This window comes from Peromyscus californicus, unplaced genomic scaffold (assembly GCF_007827085.1).
Source record: "Peromyscus californicus insignis strain IS unplaced genomic scaffold, ASM782708v3 Scaffold_7__1_contigs__length_154581171, whole genome shotgun sequence".
In the NCBI taxonomy this organism is placed as follows: Eukaryota; Metazoa; Chordata; class Mammalia; order Rodentia; family Cricetidae; genus Peromyscus; species Peromyscus californicus.
In genome coordinates this window covers 39,644,548-39,670,568 of record NW_026294595.1, presented here as the reverse complement: position 1 = coordinate 39,670,568, position 26,021 = coordinate 39,644,548, and the positions used below count along the sequence as shown (strand labels likewise).

Genomic DNA, 26,021 nt, shown 5'->3' with positions numbered 1-26,021 from the left:
TTTTCTCCCTCTGACTAGCCATGTAAAAATTCTTTAGGATAAAACTACAGGACTGGAGAGGCTGTGTTAAGCGAGGTGACCCCTCTGGACATCTGCTGAATGGCCTCAGGAGCCCATCACATCCAGCTTATGATTTACCCTGCCCTTGTTCCCCCTGGTCCTGAGGGACACAGTAAATAAAGACTCCCTCTATCTCTCTGAACACTGGATGACCCTTGGTCTGCACACTAGGCTCATCAAAGCCCGAGGCTGCCAGGCAGGAGGTAATCTGGACTGACGACGTCCCATCTCCCCAACCAGCAAACTAGTGACACCTGTAAGAAAGCAGACACATTAGGACTTGTGTACAATGCTGTTTCTCTCGACTCTGCTGCATCTCACCCCACCCATCCCTCTTCTCAGCAATCTGTCAGTGGACCCAGCAGGGTTGGCATCCCCATCAGAGCAAAGGGTGGCATGGAGCCCACGGCCGGCACTGGCAGTACGCCTGCTTCCTTTGGTGATTCACTGAATTAATCACTCCGCAGTCTGCAATTGCTCTGGGTAGCATTTCCCCTCCATTATTCCTTCCAGCTAGCAAAGCACAGCTTATTTTAAGTATCATTAATGTACAAATGAAACAGTTACACAAATTAGAGGCAGAGATGTCACGTAAAAGCCTTTCACGAAATGCCTCGTCTTTGAAAGGACAAGAAATCACTTCAAAGAGTTGCCACAGCAGGATATTCAAAAGGAAGTACTGGGAGTGTAACCAGCTGACTTCCTTCATAAAAATTTAGTTTATACATAACTCTCAAGGAATAAATAGATTTCATTGAGAAAGGAATTGTACACTCGAGGAATCATAAGAGTGAAACAGACTAGTAGGACTTCCCAATGGGACAGGGAGAATATTTACAGGAGGGGCAAGTATGAACGGAAAAATCTGAAGCCATCTGCTTGATTTGAACCCTGGCTCTAAACCTCTGTGATTGGGCGATGCTGAGAAAGTTACTTAACCTCTTTGCACTTACGTTTCCTCCTCTGCTAGGCAGGAGCCACAGTGGTACCTGCTTCACAGAGTGGTCGTGAGTCTTCTGGGAAGCTCTCAGGCAGCTCCTGGCACAGAGTCAAGTTCATATGGGTTAAAAAACTCTTATTGTTGTGTGCAATCCTACTTCACTGCTGCAACATCAAAATCAACCAGATTCCCTTTATGACTGACTAACGCATCTCCAAAATCTCGAAACTGTTGTTGGGTCACTCTGCCTAACTGAGGACAAGAGGCTTAGGTTCACATGAAGGCTTGGCTGTAGGTGTGGGATCCTCACCCTTGCAGGATATTGGCTTAGGGCTGTAATTAGAGGGAAGTATGTTAATAAAATGTGTTTCAAAACAGACTGTCTACTACCTTGGTGAAAGGCCTCCACCGAGCCCTCTCAGAGTGCAGAGTACATTCTGGGCCACTGACAGTGACTAAGCCATCAGATCCAAGTCCATTAACCTTTATCTAGAAATGGACAAGGAAGATGGCCAATGCACATGAGTTTCCTGGCTTCCATCCCACATTCCATTACTCAGTGCTTTCAAATGGCAAAAAGTCGCTTTGCGGTGTAGATTTTCAAGCCTGAGGTATAACGTATGGCTTTCACAGATCAAGCTACCTACCATGGGTGACGAGGGATCATAAAAGAGTTCTCCTGCCCTCCTCCGCCTCTGCCACCAGAACACTTTTACAAAAAGGAAGAATATTCTGGGTGCCAGCGTGTGCCTATCAGTAAAGAGGCTTTTTCTCCCTAACCAATGGGCTCACACATCTCTCCAGATCATCCTTTGGGTTTTGTTTCTGGTTTCTTCTGATTTTGGTTTTCTGAGACATGGTCTTACCTTGTGGTCTCGGCTGCCTTTGAACTTTCTCAACAATCTGCCTGCTTCAGCCTCCAAAGAGTTTGTTGTTGTTATTGTTGCTGTATTTGTTTGTTTGTTTGATCTAAATGGGCAAGAATGACTGGTATAGAACCAGGGAGGGCTCACAGAAGAGGATCTGATTCAAAACCATCGTGGCTGGCATTCATCTTCATATCCTCCACAGCTATGAATGGCTTTACACTTTGGTCGAAAGAAGAATTCACGACATTGAAAATGAAGCTTTATACTGAAACATAGCTACTCTTGTTAGGGCCAGCATTGTCTCTGGCTGCCCTGATTCTGTGCCTGTGTGACAGACAACACGTAGACCACAAAGACTAAAAACATTTGCTATCTGGCCCCAACGAAATATTCCTTCATCTTCCGTCTAACACATTAATTTGGAAAAACTCCATTTTCCGTGTCTTATTTTTGCTTCCTCCCTGTTATTTGGAAGGACATATCACTCATCCTGGGTAGAGGGAACTCTCCCTCTGTTCACTTGACAACTCTGCATGGGGTGAGTGCAGTAGAGCTGGGTTAGATTAGGGGTCCTGGCTCCTTCTCAGGAGGTGAAGATGTGCTCTCAGACTTGCATTCTGACAGGCTCCTGGAGGCTCATGGGACTGATATAGCAGCAGTGGCTTTCCAAGAAAACCCCACTGTCATGGGGTGCTTCCTCTAAGAACTAGAGAAGTAAGGACACAGCAGTCATTTCAAAACAAGGTCAAAGTGGAGGAAAGAGAGAGCAACTGGGGAAACTATTTTGGGATGTTCAGGATACATGGCTTCCAAGACAGGCAGGTGGGAAGAAGACTGAAATGGGAAGGCACCATTATGTGAGCTAAGGTGATGCCTGTTTGCCATGCAGGTCCTTAGCGCCTGAAACCTGCAGTGAAATAACATGAGACCCAGAGCATCTCCAGGGCATCCGTGCCACAAAAGGGGAAATGAGAAGCTTTGAAGATCCTGGGTGCTTGATTAACATCTGCTGTAGGCTTCAGAGCCTAAGAAAGGAAGGGGGACAAAAAAACACAGATGTACGTTCTGAGGGAAGACAGCTTTGGGTCCTAAGAAATCAGAACATGAATTTTGCCTTTCTTGAGAGCTGCATTCCAGGAGAACTTCGCAAGCTGTTTTATGAACAAGACTCATGGGTCTCCTGCTTCTAGGAGCTGGCAGCCAGGCCAGAAGCCCAGGAGAATGGAAGGGGATGATGGCTACCACCAAGGGAGGCCAAATAAGGGGAGAACGTGGAGTGATGCAGTGAAGGGAAACAAGGCTATGGAACCAGAAAAAAAAAAAAAGATGATGAAAGAATCATCGTGAACTCCTGACAGAAGGGAGCAAGGCTTTGATCAGACACGGGAGAGAAGGGATGTATGAATGGTCACTGAAATCATACCCACGAGGGGCAAAAATGTCCAAGAAAAGAAACAATCCAGAGGAAAAAAATGTCAGGGAGGCTAGGAGAAGAGTAAATTACAAATTACGCACATGTCCCTATAAATCACCACACAGCTCCAAAAGAATTCGAAGGCATGCACTGGGGAGGACAGCATGCTAGAACTGGGTCTATAACTTTGAGTTGAAATACTACAGAGTACTTTCCTTCACAAGGGTGTGTTTTGACTCTTGAGAAGTGTATTTGGGGTTATAGTTCTTTGATTTGAAAAGTTTGTATAGGCATGAGTCTACTTTTTTTTTTTTCCCAATATGAAAGTGGAGTTGATGAAAGGGTGATCCTAGTAGCAAAGGACACGTAGACCACAAAGACTGAAAATATTTGCTATCTGGCCCCAACGAAATATTCCTTCATCTTCCGTCTAACACATTAATTTGGAAAAACTCCATTTTCCGTGTCTTATTTTTGCTTCCTCCCTGTTATTTGGAAGGACGTATCACTCATCCTGGGTAGAGGGAACTCTCCCTCTGTTCACTTGACAACTCTGCATGGGGTGAGTGCAAGTAGAGCTGGGTTAGATTAGGGGTCCTGGCTCCTTCTCAGGAGGTGAAGATGTGCTCTCAGACCTGCATTCTGACAGGCTCCTGGAGGAGCCTGGGACTGATGTAGCAACAGCTTTCCAGACAAACACCATTGACGGGGGGGGGGGGGGGACACGACACGGGATGGACATATTAAATTGCCAGAAAATTCGAGCATCTCTGCCAGTGTCCCTGACCTCACTGTATTACTCTCAGGCAGCAGAGAGGAGATGAAAAAGTCTCACCTTTGACTCCCTGCTACCAGGGTCCAAGTTCACAATTTAATAGTCCTAAACACGGTTTCGGTCTCCTGTCTGAGTCATTTAGACGGTGTCTGCCGCTTTCCTTGGTGGATATACTTTATTGAGTGAAATGTTCATTTGCAACAAGGTCTGGAAAAACTCACATTTCTTTTTTCCTGAGACAGGATTTCTCTATTTAGCCTTGGCTGTCCTGGAACTCACTCTGTAGATCAGACTGGCCTCAAGCTCACAGAGACCCACCTGCCCCTGCCTCCTGAGTGCTGGGATTAAGGGCATGCACCACCACTGCCCACCTCATATTCCATTTATATGTGTGTGTATGTGTGTGGTGTACATGCTTGTATTGGCATGCATGTGGTCTCATGCCTGTAGAAACCTGAAGTTGACATGGGTCATCTTTCTGGATTGTTCTCTACTCTTATTTATTGTGCTTGCCAATTCCAGCTAGTTTAGCTAGAAACTTGACCTAGGGATCCCTTTTCCCTGCCTCCCTTGTGCTGGGATTACAGGTGGCTGCCATAGCCACCTGGACTTTACTTGGATTGTGGGGGTCAGAAGTTCAATCCTTATGCTTGTTAGGCAGGCACTTTATCCACTGGGCCATCTCCTCAGCTGCACAATTTCTGAAAAATCCCCATCCCCTTCTTTCTCTCCAGGGATCACTATTTGTGTGATGTGGTGTGGGTTACAGAAGAAAGAATTTCTTTGCAGTGGCTCAGGAGGATTCAGAACTATTCCGTGATGGCTATCTGTGACTATGATAAGACCAACCAAGCATGGAACTGTCCCTTGGTAAGGTCTCACTGGGATGCATTGTGACATGTGATGTGCAGGCTCCATGTCCTAGGAGACAGCGAGGGTTGGGGATCAGGAAATGTTTTAGTCTCTCTTCTCTCTGAAAACACATCCAGCCCTGAGGCAGCACGTCAGCCTTGCTTGTCAGACACTGGATATCTGGTGGCGCTTCTATTTCTCTTTTGCACACTAGTCAAGGTGTGTTAGTTGTGGATATGATCACTTGGGAAGGGAAGAAGAGTGACTAGAAACCCAGAAGACAGAATTCGATGTCCATGTTCAAAATCGGGAAGAGGCCGGGCGGTGGTGGCGCACGCCTTTAATCCCAGCACTCGGGAGGCAGAGGCAGGCGGATTTCTGTGAGTTCGAGGCCAGCCTGGGCTACCAAGTGAGTTCCAGGAAAGGCGCAAAGCTACAGAGAAACCCTGTCTCGAAAAACCAAAAAAAAAAAAAAAAAAAAAAAAAAAAAAAAAAAATCGGGAAGAGGACCGGAGCCTGCAAGCAGAATGACGGTTATCTTAACAGATAAAACACAGAGGATGGGAAGTGGCTAAAACAAAATGAATGTCAGGAGGGCACAGATCCATTACTAGACTTTAACTATATCTAAGCAGAAACCGATTTAGAACTTAAACACATAACCATCAGCCCGAGAGGGTGATAATGCTGAGGGGAACCGAGTGGTTGATCCAACTGATGTGCTGACCTTCCCAGCCAGGACACCTTCAAGTCCTTCTAGGCTGCGGATTTCAGAGAGCCAGCAGCCTCAGGAGAGACAGGCACTGAAGTCTTGCAGGCATATGCCATGACCACTCTGTGCCTTCTTTTCCATTCTGGTCACTCACTCTGTGTTACATACTCCTCCATGCTCTCATCCTAGATGGGCACCAGGCAGATTCTCACCTGAGAACTTAAGTCATGCTCCATGGCTTGACCCAGTCATTTATTTATACAAGAAGCATTACTTGAAATGTCCCCACTTTGATGCTAAGCTATGGGATCTTTTTTTTTTTTTTTTTTTAATTAACGAGACAGCTAGCATTTCCCAAAAATGTTTTTGTTCTGATAGAGAGTGCGGCTGTGAAGATATGCCATAAGACTTTCATGCATTTACAATATGGCAGGTACATTAGAACCGAGACTCAGTGAGGTTAAAGGTTAAAAAGTGCACAAGTCATAGTACACACTTGAACTCAAACTGCAGGACCCAAGCTCTTTGCTTTCTGCTGATTGACTCATCTCAGTATCAGGGTATTGTGCCATAAGAGGGTTTAAGATAGATACAGAGGGTGATAGCAGATACTCTGTTGGAGTCAGGCGGAGCAAGACTAGGAAATGGCTTAGGGGAAGACGCAGAGTCATCTAGGACAAGATGTCCTATGTGAACAGATAAGGGAGAGAGGTCCATCTCAGCTGAGGATTGTGCAAGGACATCCGTGGTGAACAGCGTAGAGCTTAGAGGGACTGAATGTGCTTACCACCTAAGCTGAAGGTGAGGAACAGGATGGAAATGAGGCTAGAGATTTAGATTTGGGTTCAGGGGCCATGCTGAGGTGTTTGGATTTATCTTGTAAGGAATGGAAAGCTGTTTTACATTTCTAAAATGAAGAGTATAATGGGAATAGAGCTGTCTGTTGCCAGATAAGATGAGCTAGGGCCTGAGTGGGGAGGACAATGGACCAGAAGGAATAAAAGATGACTGAACATCCAATTAGGAGACTGTGGCTGTAGATCATTGGAAACATCCCAAGGACAGGAATGATGGATGTAATTGTAAGGAAAGACAGACAAGCTGAAGAAAGGGCTAGGGGAGGTTTCCGTGAGAAGAGAGCACAAAGTAGGAAACTAGACTGAGTAGCTAGAAAGAAAAGGCCTGTGAATAGGCTGGAGGGCTAGAGGAAAGCGAAGGACATTATCCAGTTCTGCTACATGTCAGATTTCAAACTCGAGTTGGAATGTCGGGACAGCTCCAGGTCAGGGCTCCAGGCCACAGAGGTAAGTGATCAAATGCAATTACATGAAAAAATACTAACATAAGTAGAATTATAGGGTGAGAGATTGTTCTCAATTATTTTATCATCAGTGTAATTTCATTTGTAGTATATTTTTTGTGGGGCTAGGGATGTAGCTCAATTGGCAAAATCCTGGATTAGCATGCCCAGAGGCCTTGGTTCAGTTCCCAGCACTAAATACAACTGAGAATAGTGGTGGGTCCATGCAATCCTGGTGCTTGGAAAGAACAGGATCAGAAGTTCAAGGCTTTGACTATATTGTCAGTTTGAGGACAACCTGGGATACATGAGACCCCATTTTAATAGATAGATAGATAGATAGAGAGAGAGAGAGAGAGAGAGAGAGAGAGAGAGAGAGAGAGAGAGAGAGAGAGAGAGATAAAGTAAGTAAGTAAATGGATTTCACCATCTTCTCTTTGAAACACTGCACTGTCCTTTTTCTCCCCAGGCACAGCATCATGTTGAAATGAGCACTACGGGCTGGGTCGGAAGAGTAAGTGTTCTGAGTTACAGATTTTATAACATTTCTCGACTACTGCTCAGAGCTGGTTAATGTGTAGCTGTCCTATACTAAGGCACTATGTTGTCACTGATAGAAATGTGAGTTGGCCCATTTCTCAGAGTGTTAGTTGTGCTTCCTATAGTGAATTTACCGCATACCCAAGAAGGTAAAGGGACAAGTGAAACATCAAAGTCAAGAGCAGAACTAACAAAACAAAGCACATTCTCCAGCCAACTGGCACTTCCAGGGAGCTCAAAGACAGTCACCCTGAAAGGCTGCCAGGCTGCTGGATGTTCTCTTTGACCTGTTGCTCAAGTTCTGTACTTTGGAGGCAGAAAACAGTTTTTAACTGAGTCTGGACTACAGTCATAAGGAATAGTACCAACCATATAGTGGGTACTGCACACTTCTCTGGGGGGAAATCACCTCTGTGGGTGCACACATCAGGAGGCACCCTAAGGAAGAGCTTAATCTGGGAAAGCCAGGTGACCCTCAGAGACTCACAGCTCTGCCCAGTTCCACCACATCACATGTACATGCACAGCACCAACCACCAAAGTCTGAGACTGTGGAAGAAAGCATGGGTGGGATGTCCAGGGGTGCGCGGAAGGACTCCAGCCACCATGACACCTCGCATGAAAGATGAAAACTGAATGACATCTAGTTTCTATGACTACTTCTATTAATCCTCCTTTAAAAGGGAAACAAAGTGACACAAAAAATTGTAAACATTTCACATCTTCTGGGTGAGAGAGGTGAGGCTTCAGTCCAGGAAGACGACCCCTTTCTGCTGGGCTGGAAGCTGCCACAACATTCACATGTCCTTTTTCTCCAGGCGCTGATTGGGCAGAGGGGAGAGGTTTGCCAACATGAAAAGTGGTTTCCTCCATGGCAAGAGACATGCTACACTTCCTCACGACTCTTTGAAAAAAATATGTTTTTTCCTCTCTGTATTTAACCAGACAGATGCCACTTTTCACACATTTCTACTAGGCACAACTCCATCCAGGGGAAACAGGGAAATGTATTAAAAAGATAAGGCTGTGAACATAGGTCTAGAAAGGGGAATGTGTTTGGGAGCTCCGTAATGAGAACACCAAGTGTACTGCACGCCTCAGCTTGCTCCCTAAATGAATTCACTTTGAATCACTAAATAGAAGAGGCAGGCATTTTTCTTCCTTCCCCAAACGGGAGCTGATGAGGGAGGAAACATCGAGGGTGAAAAGAACCAAGAATTTTAAAAGACCATCCCCTACCTGCTCAAAGCGTCACTACAAAATAGAAATTAAAACGCAACATGGTCCTTCCAGGCTGAAAGAGACACTCTTCTATTTAAACATTATTTTCGGAGAGATATCTTTTATTGAACTTTTTTTTTAAAAAATGAAAATTTTGTTCTACATTTTCATGTAACCATATTTTGTAAATTATTGATCATCTTTAGCAAAAATGAAAAGGCTTAGGATAAAAATAACTATATGAATGCTTCCATGGGAAATCTACAACAGATATTCCTGATGGCATCTAGTCCAGAAGTGGTTAAAGACTATGCCTGACTTTAAAAAACAATACAAACCAAAACAAAACAAAAAACTGTGTAAAAGCAGGGATGAAAATTTCCCCATACTACAAACCACTTCCAAGCTAAAACAGTTAGATAATAAGATGCTTTCTAGAAAGTGCACTTATGACATCAGGGAAGTTCCTTCTTCAAACAGAAGTGAATGCTAGGTTGCATGCCCGTGCATCTGGGAGTCTTCATTATCCTTTTCACGGGATATGTCCCAGAACAACAGAAACATTTCTAAGTGTCCGGTATCTGCTGTGGGCATCTTTATGTGCATTTTCACATCTACCTCCACCAAATAAATTAGCCTAGGAGTTTGTTCTCTGCTCCACGTTTTCTAGTTAGGGAGACTTTCATTTTTAGACACTCCAGTAAAACACAGATATTGGAGAGGACGTCTAAAAGCTGGAGTTGGTCCTGGGATGAGACTGGCAGTGTGATATTTCTTTGCTCTGTCTTTGTCTAGTTCAGGCCTGCAGAGCCCCACTTCACTTCTGACGGTGGCAGTTTCTATAAGATCATCAGCGACAAAGATGGCTACAGACATATCTGCCACTTCCCTAAAGATAAGAATGTGAGTATGCTTATGTAGCAGATCTTAAGCTGATCTCTTTTTCCAAACTAAAACAGAAATCATTTGATGGCATTGAGCAATGTGTACAAATAGACTAATTCAAATATTCAGTGGTATGTGGGATGAAGTGGAATCGGAGGACACTGATGCCCCCAAAGCAACCTCATAGTTATATGAATTCCTGATACAAATAGCTCTGCTTAACTTTGATAGGGGAGTCTAATTAATCTCATATTTAAAAACTCAATCAGGACTGTACATTTATTACAAAAGGAGCCTGGGAAGTCATTGGGATCGAAGCTCTGACCAGCGATTATCTGTAAGTAGATTCTAATAATCAGTAAGTAGGCTTTAAACCTGTACGTTATAATCACACCCTCTCACAGAACTGCAGGAAAATCTCCCACAAAGAGTAGTCAATTTGGAATGTGTTCAATCTTTTTTTTTTTCTTTTTAACATACGGAAGCCTTAATGATTTTCACATATGCTCAGCAGATTTGATACCATGCCACCAAGCGGTTCTACCTCTTGGTCTTACCTGCTTTGCACTTGGAGAGGCTGCAGTCTCTCTGGAGCATCCTGGACTGCTGCAGGGGCATTCTGGCATTCTGTTAACTTTAGACTTACAAGGACTCTTTGAGAGGCTGAGAAAGGCAATTTTATCTGCCAGTGTTCGGCCTTGCTCTTTGGCACATGGAAAGCTTTGCTGAAAGCGCCTACTAACAGCATACATGAGCTGTCAGCAAAAGGCACGCTACTTTCCATTGGGATCTTGGGCTCTTCCTTTATTGGCCTCATCGCAGAGGAATTTACCATTGCCCAGAGTAGCTTCTGAAGACTATACAGAAGGAGTTCTGCTACTCTCTGAAATATGCATCCCCTACATCCATGAAGCTTGTGTTACAAAACAGAAAAGACAGAAAACAAGATTTGTACTTGCAGTGGAGGTTTTTCAATTTCAAGCTGGCTGTCCAGGCATATTTTTCATATAAAAGCCCTCTTTCGAGTTTTTACTTACCACTTCAATCCAGGAAGAACTCCTTGGATTCATACATTAGACTGTCTAAAGAAAGTGTCGTGGGTAGAGATGATGGAGGGAGATAGCTCCTGGGGTGGGTGGAGGAGCAGAGCAGCAAGTGTAGACAGAGGGCACACACTCATGCAATAGAGCTGTGTGTGCCCGAGGTCGGAGATGGGGGAATGTATTTAACATTTCTGTAAAACATGTTTAATATATCGCCTTTGTTTTCTTCTCAGATACTACATTAGTAATGAACATAAAGACATGCCTGGAGGAAGAAATCTGTATCAGTAAGAGTGCTGTTGGGATGCTGACATCAGGGTTTCTACCTACAGATTATTCCTGAGCGCTCTCTCTCTCTCTCTCTCTCTCTCTCTCTCTCTCTCTCTCTCTCTCTCTCTCTCTCTCTCTCTCCTGTCTTGTCCTAACTAATATTACACTGGAATTGTTATAATTGTTATAAGTACTTCTGTTTCTTCTCTTTATCAGTCATGTATAACCAAAACAGTGAATTTTTTAGGTGTTTACTGGCATTTCCTAAAAATAGGAGATTAAGGATATTGTGAATTAATGCATGTATTTTATGACAAAGAGAATCTGGAGGGTTGCTTTGGCAGTCTGATTCCACTGAAACAAGAGCATGGCATTATTTAGTTTCTTCCTTTTGCACAGCCTTTGATGAAGCAATTAATCAGCACCGCTGGTTTTACAGAATTCAACTTACTGACCACACCAATGTGAAGTGCCTTAGTTGTGACCTGGATGCAGAAAGATGTCAGTATTATTCGGTGTCGTTTAGCAAAGAGGCAAAATTCTATCAGCTGAGATGTTTGGGTAAGTTTGCAGCGTCTGTGAGGAAGAGCAGATGCCTGGACTGTGGGAGCCCCTGTCCTTACTGCCCTGAAGGCGGTCCTAAGGGCTTCCTCTCAGCACCTAGGCTTTCTCCTCTGCTCAGCCCTTTTGTTAGGCACCCTCGAAGACACCTCAGTCCCTTTCTACCCAGTCATATCATGTGATGTGTAAACATTACCTTTTCTTCCCTCTGAGTTCACTCTTATACACCCACGTTATAGGTTTTAAATGATTGTTTTATGCATTTGCCCCTTAGCTTAATACGAAACGGTGAGTGATGCCTGTCACCCAGAACACTCACTGCTCTGTCCTCTATTGACATTGCTACTGTTAGTGTTTACTGCAAGTCAAGAAGCTTGGGTCAGGGAAGGCACAATGGCAGATTCTAGTTCACACGGTAAATTCAAAGTACTCTCACAGACTTCTCCTGAGTCCCCCCTTCTAATGCTGTGCTGGGCTGCTTCTCAAAATGAGAGAAAGAATCAAAACATTCTAGAAAGAATAGTCAATGGCAAAAGGGGACTTCAAACTACTTACCCTGGTCTCTCCTCACTGCTGTATTTTGTATTATGATGCATTTCTTTAGTGTTCTTTACTATGGCTACATTTTGCCGTCATTTCTTGAGCGTGTGCTAACAGTGGGCTAAAAGCTTAATATTTATGATCTTATTTAAACCTTAATAAAACTTCTCAAAGTTTTGTTACATATTATCCTCATTTTATATGAAGGGATATCGACATGTGGACACATTGGCCTAACTCACCCAGCGAGTCAGCCAGGATGCAAACCCAGGTCTAGTAGTGCCTACACAGAGGAGGTTTTTCAAGCAAATATAAAAATTAAATATATAATTAAAATGCATCAAAATCAAGTAGCTCACAAGATAGTTTGCTGTACATTATCTTCCACTCCACAGCTACCACAGTTGGGATAAATAGTGAGGATTCGGGCTTGTGAGAAAAACACTTCTGAATGCCAGGAAGAAGCTGCTTATCCAAGTCAGGCACTGCAGGTGTGCCGCCTGGTTCCCAGACTCTTCCCAGTGGGTCCCCTGATGGGGTGAGAGGGGACTCCTCCTCTCAGTGAAGCTGGCTCCAGAGCTTTGCCCGCTCACCCTCCAAGGAGTACAGGGCTTGAGAGGTGGTGTGGTCAGTATGGGGTGGCAGACAGAGAGTGGAGAAGGTTAAGCTGTCATTTCAGCTGGCTGATGAGGAAACTGGTCATGGAGATGGTAACTTGCCCAAGACGTCCAGCAGGGCAGAGGTCTGTTTCCTACACCCTTTACCTGAGACCCGTGCCTTTCCAGGAATTCATCCCTCACTTGACTGCAGTTATTTTTAAGAAAAAAAAAGGGGGGGGGCATGAGGAGGAAACAGTTAAGCTTTCTATTTCCTGCAATAGCTCTTTTGTGTTCTGTCCGACAGTAATAGCTGATCGGTTTGAGAGCTGGTGCATGCATGCTCTTCTCATCTAAAACATACTTTTCACTGATTATATTCACAGGCCCCGGTCTGCCCCGCTATACTCTGCATCGCAGTGCTGATCATAAAGGTATTTTGTTATAATTCGCCCTCCACTGGCTTGTAGGAAAGCTCATGTCAATAGGACCGACATGAGAATTTTTTCCTTGGCTTTAGTGTTTTAACGATGAGTTGGACCCAAGCCTTCCTACCTGAAGTATGCACATCCCAGTTGCTGCACAGCATACTTGCTCACTACGGCATCATGTGATCCAAATTCTTTGCACTATTATGAGATATTGCTGTTTCATATGTTTGTTTAGAGCTACGAGTCCTGGAAGACAATTCTGCTTTGGATAAAATGTTGCAGGATGTCCAAATGCCTTCAAAAAAATTGGACTTCATTGTGTTGAATGGAACAAGTAAGTTAAATTTCTTTTGGAATAGTATTTTTCATGGAAATAATAATAAAATATAAATAATGTGAGCATTTGGTCTGAAAATATGTACTTTTTGCTGTATAAAGCTCAATAAAAAGGTTATTTTTTTCCATGAAACAATCTATCACAAGGACTACTACTTTTGCTTTTTTGTGTCTTAAAATAGGACTCTACATAAAATGTATTCTGTTAAGAGCAGTTGGTGAAAATGCACTATTGATGGGTCAGTTCATTCAGTTAGTTAAGTCTGTTCTACTAGTAAACATTAATTGTAAAGACATAATGGCTGAGTGAAATTACACCTGATACATTTTATCTTTGAACTATAGAGTTAGAAAATACTTAAGATGATTACGGTAAAATTTGAGGTTGTTTTTTGAAGTGTCTAAACTTCAGGGTTTTTTGGGGGGTGGAGGAGGGCAGGTAATTCTTCTGTCGACTTTCTGTTTTCCAGTTAGCTCAGGGTAGGGTGTGGCGTAAGCATGGATTACACTCAGGGACCACTGGTCTGGATGTAAAAAAAAAACAAAAACAATAGGTTCATTTGAGCTAGAAATGCTTGTTTCTATTCAGTTCTTTCCCCACTAAGAAACAACAACTTATGCGAAAGGAAGAAATAAATCCTAATTGATAGAGTTTCATCTTTAAATTTACCATAATGAGAAATATGGAGCTGAAGTGGTGGCTCAGAAGTTGGAAGCAGGTCCTGCTCCTGCAGGACACCTACCTGAGTTCAGTTCCCAGCACTCATATCCGGTGGTTTACAAACCATGTGTAACTCCAGCTCCAGGAACTCCAACACCCTCTTCTGGATTCTCAGGGCACCTGCTCTCACTTGGCCACACCCACACACAGAGACACATGGACACATAACTTAAACTAATACAAATAAAATATTTTAAAAGGGGAAATGAAAAAAAATTATTCAATTCCTTTCATTTGTAAATAGTAGGACAGGCCCTGGAAAGCAGAGCCACACAGAATAACTTAGCGTGCAGCTCAAAGTGAGTGTGCATGTGAGTCACCAGGGCCCTTGCTAACAGGCGCCTTCTGACCCAGCAGGGGGCCACTGCTCCCTGTCCCTGAGACATCTTGAATGTTAAGAGCTCATTTTGACAGCCTGGTGCAGGGTTCTGCAGTGAATATGGAGATGTGTTTCTATTTCTGTGGGCACACAGCGGGGAGTCCTTAGGGCCAGCAAGCTGAGGCCACATGGTTAAAAGGAAATTTTCCTAGGGATTGGAGGAGGGCACTGACAGAATGAGAGGGGGGCCCACTAGGCTGTAGTCTTTTGCGCTACAGGAAAGCCTGGACTGAGACAGGGCCTGAGAGAAGAGAACAGGGAGGTGAGATCTTGAGACCGGGAAGAGCTCCTCCTCATAGCAAAATTGCACAATTACAAAAAAGATGGAGATAAAAAATCCCCACTAACCAACTAGTGCTGGCCAGATAAGACTGAATAGTGATGGGTGTGTGGATTAAAAATATCACTCAGCTTGGCTAATAGTTTGATGTTTGATTAAAATTATAATAGAAAAATTAAATGTTTTCTTCTTACTGACACATTGAATAAAAAGCACGAAAACAATTAGTAAAACATAAATTGAAGACAAGCCTACCTATATTGGACTACTGAATCTTTCTTTTCTCTTTAACCAAAATGATTATAAAATCAATCAATAAACAAAAAGGAAAGTTGAGGTAAGAAACACATCTAGAGATCAGAATTACTTTGAGCCTGCAGTTTAAATCTTCCTGAATATGCAGAATTCTATTTAGATTTATTACTCTTACTTATTTTGAGAGCAAAGAAAACTGATTCGTTGTTGTTTTGAGATAAATTTTTATTAAACTGATATTAAATCAAGCACAGGAGTTTAAAAGGACCCAGGGAAGAGCAAACAGAATGTGCAAAGCTGTTTACTCCACAGAAGCCGTTTCCATTCTGTGAAAGACTGAAAATGGGACTCTGCTTTGCGGTCTGGGATGGCAATAGGAATTATAAAAATGCTATTAAATCAGAATTTTAAAAGAGAGTTATGGCCGACTACAAATTCTAAACAGCTTCAAGGAAATTCAAGAAGAGGAAAACATTTGGGAGGAAAATTTAGAACATAAACAAGCTAGATAAGTAGAGAAGATGCCAGAGAACAGAAGCATAAAAACAAAACATTAGAAATCCTAAAACGCACTTGTATTTTACAGGGCACTGATGGATTTCATGGCTGTATTAGAAATAACTTAATCGTTTTATCACCAGAATAACTAGCATTTATGAACCAAAACCAGAGTGCTTTATGTCTTAAAAACATGATCCTAAGCTGATCTTTTCCCTTTTTTTCTATCTAATTTAACAAACTGTTAAACTCTAGACACGACATTACTGAGAAATAAGGAATGAAATCTCACACTAATAATTATGTTTAACACTAATTAATCTTTCTGTTTGTTTAGGATTTTGGTATCAAATGATCTTGCCTCCCCACTTTGATAAATCCAAGAAATATCCTCTACTCTTAGAAGTGTAAGTATTCAAGAGGGAATCATTTAGCAGTTAACTGCCGTACTTCTCTGTAGGTACAGATTAAGGAAATATCCTGCCTGCATCGTTGAATACTATTCCCTCCTCCAATTTTGTCCTCACAAATCCATCCTGTGTTCTCTCCTGACTTGATGGACAGACATTTCTCTCCGTCATAATCACGTGGTTTGCTTTGCTTCCCAGAAGTTCACAGGAGTCCCACTGGTGTTTCCAAATCCTCACCTCCTTCCTTCCTTCCTTCCTTCTGGACATCTTAGCAAGCTAGAGACGGGCACTTTCAATCTACCAAATTTTCTGTCATTGACGAGGCCAAGGAATTTCATGTTACAGAAAAATGTTTACTCATATATGAATGCATGAATATGTTCTCCTGCTTAAATTTAGAATGCTACATCATCTAGTTTAAAATTAAAATAATGTGATATTTCGTTGAAATGAAAGTTCTTTTAACTTCCATCTCTAAGAAGAGGCAAGAACGCGTTGGTAGAGGCATGCACGCAGGACTTGCCTGTTGTTTGTGAGGTTGAGACAGCCAATGAGTAGGAGACAGATGAGTTAGGAGGGAGCTATTATTAGAGAAGATCTGTATGTACCCTGAAGTAATGTAGACTCTGCAGAAATGACATTGAAATAAGATGCCATGAGCTATAGGGATCATCTCTTAGTACACCAAGGAGTTGATAAAGGCTGTACCCATGATGACATGTGTCAGATTTGAGGCTGTAAAGATTGCAAATACAGGATGTTAAAATAACATACCTATTTCAAGTTTATACTTCTTTATCCTTGAGGTTGTAAGTAGCATTTCTTCATACTATGGTCCTTTCTACCTGATTTAGAGTCTCAGTGTGAGCAACAACATACAAGTTCCTTAGGAAAATGCAAAGCATGGGATGCTCCAGTCAGGGTCCTTAAAGAAAATCACAACCTAAGAATGAACATATAGACTGGGAATGTTTCTGAACTGGGATGTAAAGCTACACTAATTATCATTATTATTTTTATAAGACAATTTCCCATATCTCCACTAATAATTCGATGAACTATTTCTTCTATTTCTAAGATTACACAATACTTAAAATGTAGAACATGTTTGACAATAATGTTCAAATACAAGTCTTAATGATGTATTTAAAGGAAACACATGGCCTTAATGGCCGTGTTGCCAAATTTAAAGGACCCATTCTTGATAACCCCAATGGTTATTATGATTTTCAGGCTCTTGATTGAGAAAGATGCATATATCTGGCCCATAGAAGAAAAATGCAAGCGTTCTTTATTTAATTTGGGAAAGCAATAAAGTCTTACAAGGTGAAACTTTTCACAGATATGCAGGTCCCTGTAGTCAAAAAGCAGATGCTGCCTTCAGACTCAACTGGGCCACTTACCTTGCAAGTACAGAAAACATCATAGTAGCTAGCTTTGATGGCAGAGGAAGTGGTTACCAAGGAGATAAGATCATGCACGCAATCAACAGAAGACTGGGAACACTAGAAGTTGAAGATCAAATTGAAGCAGCCAGGTAAGTAACTAGAGATGAACTCAAACATCACTTACTGTTCTCCTTGTTTCTTTCTTTATCTATTTATTTGTAAAATGTGAAGAATGTGAGGATGTTCGGGGTGAATGTGTAATTCTTCTATCCTGTAGGTTTTTAGTGCAGATAACATATTTAGATAAAAACGTGTGTCATTATAGATTCCTTTGAATTTTTTGTTTGTTTGTTTTTTGTTGTTTTTCAAGACAGGGTTTCTCTATGTAGTTTTGGTGCCTGTCTTGGAACTCACTCTGTACACCAGGCTGGCTTCAAACTCACAGAGATCCACCTGCCTCTGCCCCCCGAGTGCTGGGATTAAAGGCGTGCACCACCGTCACCCAGCTTCTTTGAAGTTTTAAGAAGGCATTTCCTAAGTTTCTTTTCGTGTGTGACTAGAGAAAGGGAGTTAGCATAGACACTACTATCATCTAAGAGTGGAGACTGGTGATCCATAGAACACATGGGTAAACTGAGGGACGAGTATATACCATGTTGGTCAGAATTTCATTTGCTGTGATAAGATGTCTGGCAGAAGGAACTTGAAGGAACAAGAAGATGGGTTCATTTGGAATTATGGTTTGAGAGATTTCAGTCCACTGTCCTAGAGTGATTAGATGCGGACAACTGCAGTGGTTTTAGCTCTTTCTTCTATGTATTTCACTGACAATTTATACCTTATAATTGCAGCCGGCAATTATTGTGCACACACTGAAGGCTAGGTGGCAATTATTGTGCACACACTGAAGGCTAGGTGGCAATTATTGTGCACACACTGAAGGCTAGGTGGCAATTATTGTGCACACACTGAAGGCTAGGCAGTCCTGAAATTTCCTCTCCTTTAAACCCAGCCTCCCACAAGGTCTTAGGGCATGGGCCAAAGGTAGACAAGTCCTTCACTACAGTTAAGGCAAATAACCTTTGGTTCAATTCTTAATCAAGTTCTTGTCCCCCATCCAACTCCTAATGAGCAGTATTTGCTGCCTGCTTTCCTATCTGCACCCTGATTTCCTAAGCCCCCCACCACAATCACTCATTAACCTCTGCTAACATCATTCTTGCTGGCTCCTTCAAATCAATTTTCTAAATTTCTCTTTCAAACTAGTTGCAAAGGTTTCTGAACTACAAGATCTGATAAGTCACAGCAATGACTGTGTCTATCTCTTCAGACCAATATTCGATGTCAGTGAGGTTTTCACTGCAATTATAAAACACTTGATAGAACAACATCAAAGGAGGAATTATTTATTCTGGACCACGGTTTCCAAGATTTCCGCCAGAAGTCCTTGGCTCTGTTGCTTCTGGGCCCATGGTGAGGTAGAAAATCACTTGTGGTGAGCCTACTTGCCTCATAGTATAGCAGAAAGAGCTTTCTCTTCTCCTTATTCTTATTCCTTCTCATGGGAAGATGTTGTTCACATTCAGCGTGGACCTTCCCCTCTTGGTTATTTGCCCATAGACACATGTAGCCGTTTCTCAGTACAACCAAATTGAAAATTAAATTTAACCCTCACACTAGGTGAACATCTGACCAAATGGTTGAGCCTATCCCTTATAGTCAAAACTAAGTGACAGAGAAATTGAATGTACATTCACCTTGTAGGGAGTCATAACTACGAAGCCTAAAATATAGCTCCTACAGCCTTTGTAAGGGGAACTCTTCTATTTTTGGAAAGTTGTGGGACACACTGAACTGCCATGAATCACAATTATAATTGCTTCCTTAAGTATGAGCACCATCTCACTCTGGCCTTCCCACAAAGAAATATAAACTGATGTGTTTTGGATGGAAAGGAGAGGAGCATCCTATGGCAGGCACATGGCTTTAAGCTATAGAATAGCCCTGGGAGGTGGATATTCCTATCATGTGTTTCAAGTAAAGAAATAGAACTTGTCAGGGTGAAGCAGGCTTGGAATCCAGCCCATTCCAGCTTTTCTGTTCCACTGCATCCGGCTGGTAAATTGGATGTGTAACCTTGGCGTTGCCGGCCACTTGCACAGGGGTTTGGAGAAGTCTAATAAACAGGTGGTTTAAGATAGTGTTGTAAAATTATAGATCCAGAAATGCAGAGTGATCCATGGATGATCAGTGTGTTGAGAAAAATACCTTCAAGGAAAATTCATCAAAGGAAAGAAAAGAGGTTAGATAAATATTCCTAAGTGAATGAAATTTCCTTATGCCAAAGTTAATTACTAACCATTTTTTTAAAATGTAAAAGAAATTTTAGATTAAAGAAAGAATAAATTAGAGGTTTCACTGTTGTAAAAATAAATTTTTATCTATCAAGACTGGTCATCTCTCTATGAGAGGAGGCCACAAGCTCATGAACTTAAGTTCTAAAAGTGTTAAAATTACCGAATTCAATATTTATAAAACAAAACCTGTTTAAGACAGTATTGACAGGCAGTATTTCCTCTACAACGGAACACCGTTACAGCAACTAAGAAGAACTAAACACAGCAACACAAGTGAATCTCACAATAAAGTTCAGCGAAAGAAGCCGGGCACCAGTGTTTAGACGAAGTTCAAAATCAAGTACAAACTCAGGGGGATGTTTATGGAATGCAGCAAAAAGAAACATTTTAGTTTACTTTCCCTTTTCAGACAGGAAAATGACCGGGGGCCTTGTGAGAGCATGCATATGTCTTCTTTGTAAAGGTGTATCACCCTGTGCAATCATGACTCAGCCCTTATTGATAGAGCCTCTGTATTTAAAGAGGTTAATTGACAAGGAGAGGAATTGAGAAGTGCTCTTAATTTGTTCCTGGATCACTTGACTTTGCAGCCTTGGGCAGGCATCACCAATTGAAAACAGAATCAACTGTCCATCAATGCAAAGACCTCCACACCTCCCAGGATACCACAAAATCGTGCATTCTATTTGCTAGACTTCCTTATGTTTAAAAAAAAAATGACTTGATTTATAGATAAGATTAGGAAATAGGTACATAAAACAAAGTTCTTTTTTTTTTAAAACCTGGATTTCAACTCCTGACACAGTTTGGTGGTCCTTAATCCATCAAAGAAAATATACTTTCCCTTAATGGTGCTGAGTAAATTAGTAAATCAACACCCAGTACAGGATTTGATTTAGATGTTGGTATTTAAATTCGCAGGTAAGAGTCCAGAGACAATTCTAAGCCCTACTCAGCTCTTCTCCCTGCCCTTGTCTTTTTCTATCGCAGGGGCTAACCACTTTCAAGCTGAAAAACATCTGGAGAGATTTAAATTCAATTATGTAAAGAAAAGTGCATCTGGGCTGCAAATTTTTATATAAAGCTGTGAAAAAAACTGCCAGGATTTGTTTTCTGTGAATCATGTATACACACACACACACACACACACACACACACACACACACACACACACACACAGAGAGAGAGAGAGAGAGAATTTTATGGACTCTAGTTCTGATGTTAGCATGGTAGACGTTTATCTCAGGTATTTTTGACTGCTGACCCTGGTCCCTCTTAGTGTGTATTAAATGAAGGAGATAACAAGTGCCAGGCCTTCACAGTTGTGCTGTTAGCTTAGTTTTCTATACACAGTGGAAAACTGATTTGTTAACTTTTCTTGCTTTTTAGACAATTTTTAAAAATGGGATTTGTGGACAGCAAACGGGTTGCAATTTGGGGCTGGGTGAGTAGTTTGTTTGTTATTATTTATATGTTATTTATTTGTTTTTTTGACTCACGGATTTGTATGCACTCAGTGAATATAGCGCAGTGCAGGTTAATATTTTGCATGCAAATATTTGGAGATGAAAATCATGTCTGTTGAGTCTTGGGCCTCGGAACAGCAGGCTTCCAGAATGTCTACTGAACTAGACATATACCTCTGTTCATTATGATGAGATAAGGAGCTCAGAGCAAGAGTGGGGAAGGAGGAAGGAGGTGGGCAAAAGAGGAAAAAAGAGAAAGGCATGGGGGGGGGGGATAAAAGCTTATTAATCAGCAAAGGTTTTTGGCTTTTTGTTTTTATTTATTATTTTCTTTAATTTGTATATATGGTCACCAGGGTCCACTAAATGTCCCCTGCTTGTTTTCTTATATCTGTGAAAAGGGACCAGGATTCTCCAAGTGTATTCTTTAGATACTGCCCAATTAAAGCCAATTTAAGCCTCCTATACCATGCTTTCTATCTCTAAAGAGGCACAGTATATAAAGATGTGAGAAATGTGGAAACCGCGACTCGCTTACCATATGTCCTTATTCCTTTACCTCCATAAAAATAACTGTTTCCATTCCCTAGTCATATGGAGGGTATGTAACCTCAATGGTCCTGGGATCGGGAAGTGGCGTGTTCAAGTGCGGAATAGCTGTGGCACCTGTGTCACGGTGGGAGTATTATGGTATGTAACTGCTGTTATATGCAAAGAACTATTAAGTGTTGACCTTAACATTACAGGGAGAAAGCCATTCCTTTTTTTAGTTTTCTGTGTTTCTATGGAAAATAATAGGCTGGTTCCTTTCTGTGACTCTTTATAGAGATATATAGGATGCTCTCATTCATTCTGTTGTTATTCAAACCTGAGTGCTATGATGTGCTACCTACACATTTAATTTCTTATCAACAAACCTGTTGCCAAAATTTTTAAACAGCCTTCGTGCTGCATTTCTCAAATAAATGTTTCTTTATCTTTATTCAAATTTGATTTGGGACTTCACATATTAACAAAGGAAAGGAAGTATGTATCTCTTCCCTTCTCAGTGAAGATCAAATATGGATTCGGCATCAGAGGAAGAGAAGACGGGAACAGATGCATTTCCAGGGCGATTTGCTTTCCCACTGTCTTTTAGTACTAGAATATCATCCTCATCATGAGAAAGACCACACAGCATCATTCTTCTGAGACTATAATGCCCAGGGCAAGACTGAGCAGAAATGAACACCGAGGGGTGGGAAGGAGATGCTGTATTTTCCATTATTTTCTGGCCTCACTGAAGTTCTTATTGTAGTAGTGTGAGAATAGAATTGTTGATAAAGAATATGCTCATTAATAGTTATATCCTAATATACAGTAGTACCAGTCCTGTGAAAACTCCTCTTTGAAAGCCTCTCCAAGTCAAGGGAAGCCAATGTGCAAAACATCCCTATCTTTCCGTTAAAAACTTGGCAGGTGCAGTTACGATTTAATCTGCACACAATGGAGTTGTTTTTATGTGATACTTTTGTTTGGAATTAATTGTTCTGTTGGATGGTTTGTTTCTGGAGACCTCTGGTGGTCAATAAAATAATAAAGTAGCCTTTGTGAGGTTTCTGGCATGTAAGAAAAGTTCATTAAATGTACATGACCTAATATACGGTAATGAAAGAGAGCTTTGAATATATGTTTAAGTTTTCACAATTTTATTCAGAATTGCAAACAACGAAGTGGTGTTTCAAGACATTGTTCTAAAATTTCACAACTAAATTATGTAGCTATGTATATTTTTAAAAACATATATTTTAAATTTTCAGATCTTAATATACATGTAAATGTGGTTAGCATAGATAAGAAAGTGGCATTTTGCTCTAAGACAAACAGATTGAAGGCTGTAGAATAGATGTTGGGGAAAATTTTATTTTGCTCTTGAGGACACTGTCTCCCGATCAAATATACAAGCCAAGTTGTTAATATTTGATTTTTTAAGTTAAAATACATGTGAAAAGTTCATTACCTTGTATTTTTAAGTGTCCTTTAAGATACTATATTTTTATAGACTGTTCTCTACCTACATGCAATTATATATAGTCTATATTCATTTTTAGTAAAATATAGATAGATATTAGTTACTCATTTAGGAGGAAAGGGGGGTAGTAGTGGAAAAGCAAACAGTCTTCAGGGTGTTTTTAATTTATGCCTCAGTCATCCAGAAGCATCACAGTGTTGAACTTAAGCAGTAAAAGAATGTAAAGAACTCACAGAATTCGTGTCAAAATGATTGTCCGAGGCAGTGACAGTCAAGCACAGAGGCAATACATGATTTCTACGTTTATTTACTCCAACCTGGCTATTTAAGGAGACAGCTTTTAAAACATCCTATAAGCAAAAGAAATCAGATTCAGAAAGACAAATAGCACATGTTTTTCTTCATATGTGGAACCTAGAATTGAAAGGCGACTCTCTGGGGAAACCAAGGAAACAAGCGATCAACAGGAAGGGAGCAAGAAGGGTGATGGGCTCAATGTAGGTACAGTATAGGATGCACTTGAACGGGATAGCTTCATTAAACCCACCACTTTGTACAGCGGATACACACTAATAGTTAAAAAAAACAACAACAATGAAATTATTTATGCAGCGAATTCCATCAGTGATACTTTAGGGCAAATATATAATATAGGATTTCATTTTGTTTAAAAGTATGTTTAATTACCCCAAGTAGCCAAACCAATTGTGCAACCTGTTATTCCACTACATTTATATATAAAAGAGCTTATGTCAGTTGAGCAGACAGATATTAATGTAATCTGTTCACAGTGCTCAAGTGTTACAGCACAAAACTTGAGACCTCCCCATAAAGTGAGGGGAAACAAATGCTTGACTTGAATTATGATGAAGTAGCTGTGTCAATATGGACTGTTAAATTCCTTCTTTTTAATCATAGTGAATCTCAACCTGCCTAAAATATAAGGCTTAAGTAAGCCACTAGTAATTGATCATTGTTAGGTATCTCAAAAGGAGACAGATTATCATAGCAGAAGTGTGTGTTTATCTCAGTACTACAACTTTCAAGATAACTGGGGCACTAGACAGATGACTTTCATTGAGTGGGTCTCTCTGGGAATTTGACTTTTCTTCAGGTCAATTGCTGATATTGTTTTAGGTTGTCTAGTTTGTGCTCCCGCTGCCCTGATGCTGAGGGCTGAGTGCAGATGGGTCAGGGCTGCAGAGAAGTCCTGAGTGAGCGTGAGTGATCTGGGCATCAGTATCTCAGGCTGAGTTAGCAAGGGTTGGCTGAGGGAAATTCTTTCATGAGTTAAGGCACAGGAGGGCAGGTAAAGTGATGCATTAGATATAAGAAACACTGCTATTGGAGAAGTTGAACCTCGTCTCTTTTTTCCCCATCACAGACTCCGTGTATACAGAGCGCTACATGGGTCTGCCAACTCCAGAAGACAACCTTGCCCATTACAGGGTAAGAGACAAACAGCTGTGCCAACCTTCCAACTGTGTATAAATGACTTAAGAACTTCTTAATTGTATCTATTTTAGAAAATATATATATATTATTTCCAGCAAATTTCTTGTTAAAAAGAAATAACACAGGTGGTTTAGAGATTCTCCAGTAGCTTCCCTACTATATTTTGCATAATTACAGTCGTTATCATATGCTATATAGGTCACAATATGCATTCATTTGGAAATACAAAGCAACATCAGATAATTACTTTAATTATAAAAATTTCAGTTTAGAAAACATGTCAAATTCAACATATTCTTTTAGGACCCAGAAGACTCTTTAAGCCTTTAGCAAGATATTAAAATGATTTTATGATATTATAACAATTAAGAGGTAAATGCATACCTGTAATTTTCTCACTCATAGCCAGCTATGTAGATTTTTAACACGGAATTTGCATAAAGCAGGTGAGGTGGCAGGTGTAGTTGAAGTGCCCTGAAGAGCCCTGTCCGTGAATTACTACATAGCCTCCAATGGTGGGAGAAGTAGTGGGCAGCTTGCTCTCCGGAGAAGCCGCAGCATTTGAAATGTGACCTGGATGCAGCTATCACCTGCTGTCACTGCTAGTATGGAGGCCACACCAAAGCTGTGTGGATGTCACCCTGATGCAGCTGTATGAAACAGCACCACTGTGACACTTTCAAAACTTTACTGATTCTGTGAACCATATTAGCAGAGGGGAAAAAATGTGAACTAAATTAAAGCTTTTTGATAGGAAGGAAAATCATCTCTGACATTTCCATTCTCCAAAGAGGTCCAAAATTCTCCCTGGAAGAATGAATTAAAAAGAAAGAAAAACAAGAATAATGTCAACACAAAATTTTCTCTGTGTTGTGACTCTTAGTACATAGACCTAACCGTAATACATTGCTCTGAGCAATATACGTACATTTTTGTAAGATGCCATCATTATTACTATGGAGTACTAATGAACCATCTGATCAAAACAGTGAATTTAAAGTCTCTACTTTTGCAAGATGTGTGTGTGTGTGTGTGTGTGTGTGTGTGTGTGTGTTTGTGTATGTATGTGTATGTATGTGGGTGTGTATATGTGTATATGTATGTATATGTATGTGTGTATGTGTATATGTGCGTATGCACGTGTGTGTGTGTGTGTGTGTGTGTGTGTGTGTGTGTGTGTGTGTGTGTATGTATGTATGTGTAACTTACTTTCACCTGTTACTTTCAACTTAATTATAAGCTTGCATACGCAGGGGGACATGTTTGTGTTAGTGCCTGCATGTTTTTATATGTTTCTGAGACATGATAGAAAAGTAACCTGCAACCTAAAGTGACACACTAGACAGCTCTCCCTACAGAGAAGCCTCTTAATCAGGCTCTCCCCGTTCTGTCAGAGGTCTCATCCCACAGTGCACACTCCATTCTTCTCACTGTCTACGCCACAGCCTATAGTGTG

General features: G+C 41.2%; 1 protein-coding gene across 2 annotated transcripts in view; it reads left to right on the top strand.

The window, feature by feature from the left end:
• Dpp4 (dipeptidyl peptidase 4) overlaps window positions 1-26,021 on the top strand; it is a 90,070-nt gene that overhangs the window by 51,932 nt on the left and 12,117 nt on the right. For both annotated transcript variants that reach the window (XM_052724514.1, XM_052724515.1), the window contains 13 exons: window positions 4,793-4,928; window positions 7,392-7,436; window positions 9,479-9,586; window positions 9,838-9,905; window positions 10,845-10,898; window positions 11,321-11,442; window positions 12,965-13,012; window positions 13,245-13,343; window positions 15,816-15,885; window positions 17,231-17,425; window positions 21,023-21,077; window positions 21,690-21,789; window positions 24,495-24,559. In XM_052724514.1, coding sequence (XP_052580474.1) covers window positions 4,793-4,928; window positions 7,392-7,436; window positions 9,479-9,586; window positions 9,838-9,905; window positions 10,845-10,898; window positions 11,321-11,442; window positions 12,965-13,012; window positions 13,245-13,343; window positions 15,816-15,885; window positions 17,231-17,425; window positions 21,023-21,077; window positions 21,690-21,789; window positions 24,495-24,559 — 1,165 coding nt within the window. The remainder of the gene's footprint in view (window positions 1-4,792; window positions 4,929-7,391; window positions 7,437-9,478; window positions 9,587-9,837; window positions 9,906-10,844; window positions 10,899-11,320; window positions 11,443-12,964; window positions 13,013-13,244; window positions 13,344-15,815; window positions 15,886-17,230; window positions 17,426-21,022; window positions 21,078-21,689; window positions 21,790-24,494; window positions 24,560-26,021) is intronic.